The sequence below is a fragment of the Eimeria necatrix genome, genomic scaffold (genome assembly GCF_000499385.1).
Source record: "Eimeria necatrix Houghton genomic scaffold, Enh_scaff57, whole genome shotgun sequence".
In the NCBI taxonomy this organism is placed as follows: domain Eukaryota; phylum Apicomplexa; class Conoidasida; order Eucoccidiorida; family Eimeriidae; genus Eimeria; species Eimeria necatrix.
The window spans coordinates 114212-117048 of NW_013651690.1; the positions used below are offsets into that span (position 1 = coordinate 114212).

A 2837-nucleotide genomic window follows, 5' to 3' on the forward strand; every position below is an offset into this window, starting at 1 on the left:
AGCAGCAGGACACACAAGGACTCTGCTGCACTATCTCTGCCTCTCTGCTGCTGAGAGCTTTCTGGAGCCACGTTGCATGCCTTTCTTGGCCTTGAAAAGGAGCCCAGTGCTTATTGAACTCTGGCAAATTCGTGAAAAATCGCCAAAACTTCTCTGTGCTGCAGTCCCAACTGTTGGCTGCTGCGCAGCCACTCTGTTCACATTATTCTCTAATTCTTTGCAGCAAAAGAAGCAATTCGTACTCAAGCTGCCACATCAAGACTCTGAACTTCTTTTTCCGCTTTCCAACTCCGCCCCTGACATGCAGGCCGGTGTCCATGGCCATCGCGCGGGCTCTGCAGCTCCGCCGGACGTGAGACAAGGCAGTGGGGAGGCAGCTGCTGGCAGTTTCAAAAATAATAAAATAAATGTGGATTGCTGTTCTTGTGACTTGGAAATATCCCCGTGACTCTGCGGCGAATCAGCTGCTGCAGCGGCGCCTCTTGTGCCTGCACACAGACGACTGGAGTGGCTCGCGCGGCGGCTGGCCCTCAGCGGCTGTTTGTCCCGGCATGAGGCTTTGGAGGCAATAAAACGAGGAAATGTGCAGGTCTGCTTTTTGCTGAGGTCTGGTTTTTGTGCAAAAAAGTGCAACTCGTCTTCTGCGCTCGAGTGCATTCAGGTGTATGGACAGCTGAGCCTGGAGCTGAATGCACCGTCGCCACTGCCGTTGTCTTTTATTTACTTCTTCTAAATTGATCAAGAGTTAATTGACACGCGTTTAGAGGAAATTGAACCTTGAAGTTGGGATTTCGGGATGTTCCGTTGTTTGCAGGTGGACGGGCAGACGGTGACTCGCGATGTGCAGATCTGTGACGAGGCTGAAATATCCTATTTGGGTGCGCCAACGTCTCTTTGTGTTAGCAAGTTTGTTCCCAACTTAGCTGCTTCCTTTTTCCATTGCTGCTGCTGCTAAGTGCTGCTGCTGCGCTGCAGGGAGGACCCTTCCCGCTGCTGCTGCGAGGCCTGCGCTCTTCGGCATGATCAAGCCGCCGCGAGTGGCGTGTACGTACACCACAAATGGACCAGGGCCTACTCTGAAGACGCTGCTGGCGCAGTGTCCATCAGTTCCTGAGTTTCCTCTGCGGGAAATAAAAAAGTACGAAAGCGAATTAATGCAGCAGAGACTGAGAGAAAGGGAAAGACTGAAGAAGGGGAACTGGACCGAGAGAAGAGAAGCCCGCGGCAGGCAAGAGAGCGGGACTTCAAATTTTTTGGAAGAATCGGATCTGAGGAGTCTTGAGGAAGAGGCTGATGATGGCAGCAGCAGCAAGAAAGGCAGCAGCAGCAGCAACAGCAGCAGCCCGTTGCACATCCCCGGCCACCTCATACCGGTGGTGAGTTTTGAACTTTATTTCTTTTGCTTTCGAACGCAGAAAGTTTCTGCGAGTTGCTTTCGCCGCCGCGCACTGCAGCCGCGCGGTGTACGTACACCTGAACGCAGTGCCACTCTGCAAAGTGGGACCTGCCTTTCCATCAGAATCATTTGCCACTTCAAGCTGAGGGTCTTGTGCTCCTGACCAACGACGGCGAGTTCGCGCATGCGCTGCGGAGTCCGGCCAACAAGATAGTGACTGTGGGGCGCAGCAGCTGCAGAGTTGCTTGGCAGCACTTAGGAGTTTTTTTGTTTTGTTTCGCGGAGTTGTTCTTTTCTTTTTGATTCCCTCAGTTGTTCTTTCCTTTTTATTCCCTCAGTTGTTCTTTTCTTTTTGCTTCCCCCATTTGTTTCTTTTCTTTTTCTTCCCTTAGTTGTTCTTTTCTTTTTATTTCCTCAGTTGTTCTTTTCTTTTTCTTCCCTCAGTTATTTTTTTCTTTTTCTTCCCTCAGTTGTTTCTTTTCTTTTTATTCCCTCAGTTATTTCTTTTCTTTTTCTTCCCTCAGTTATTTCTTTTCTTTTTCTTCCCTCAGTTATTTCTTTTCTTTTTCTTCCCTCAGTTATATTTTTCTTTTTATTCCCTCAGTTGTTTTTTTCTATTTATTCCCTCAGTTGTTTTTTTCAAGTGCTGGCTCTGCACAGGCCTACGACTTCAGAGTCAGCGGGCCCCTCCCCACTGCGGGCCTGTGGCGCCAGTGGGCTTTGGGGGTGCGGAAAGAAGGAGTGAATTATGGCAGAGTTTGGGTGAGCAGTTCTGCTGCTAGTGGAGTTTGGGGTGTCTGTACACCGCGGCGCTGTGCGCAGGGCCCCGCGCCTGCGCGGGCCTTCAGATTTCACTTTCAGATTTCATTTTCAGATTTCATTTTCAGATTTCATTTCCAGATTTCATTTTCAGTTTTCATTTTGCACTCTCCAACTCCGAATTGTTTTTCCTCAGGTGCAGCTTCTGCGGCCCTGCCCCTCCGGCGCGTGGCTGCGGGTGAGCTGCAGGGTTTGGAGGGAAGGACTTGGGGGTTTTATTTGGTTTGGATTCTTGGATTAGTTTCTTTTTCGAAAACTTAGTGAAAAATTGCTGTTTTGAATGCGAGTGTGAACAGCTCAAGCTGGTGGAGCCTCCAGGCGCGGACTTCCGGGCGCTGCTGGGCAGCTGCGGGCTGAGAGTGAGCAGCAGCAGAGTGCTGAGTTGTCTCGCAAGTGGCTGGCTGAGGGTTTGGGGTTTTCGAGGGTTTAGTGAGGGTTTGGGGTTTTCGAGGGTTTAGTGAGGGTTTGGGGTTTTGTTTCCGCAGATCCGGCGGACTCGGCTGCACTCCTTCGGGCCCTACTTGAGCTCCGCAGTGCCCCCCGAAACCCTCCTTCCGCTGTCTGTACACCCCGCGCTCCAGCACTTAGTGCCTCGCCAGAGGCCCCGCCTCTTGCTGGTTCC

General features: G+C 51.2%; 1 protein-coding gene across 1 annotated transcript; it reads left to right on the plus strand.

Annotated features, from left to right (window-relative positions):
• Positions 1-317: 317 nt before the first annotated feature.
• ENH_00064100 (Pseudouridine synthase, related , related) lies at positions 318-1699 on the plus strand (the record flags this gene model as incomplete). Its single annotated transcript, XM_013577244.1, has 5 exons — positions 318-352; positions 499-589; positions 815-878; positions 976-1376; positions 1520-1699. The coding sequence occupies 5 exons, from the start codon at positions 318-320 to the stop codon at positions 1697-1699; spliced, it is 771 nt and encodes a 256-aa protein (XP_013432698.1).
• Between the last annotated feature and the right edge of the window lie 1138 nt (positions 1700-2837).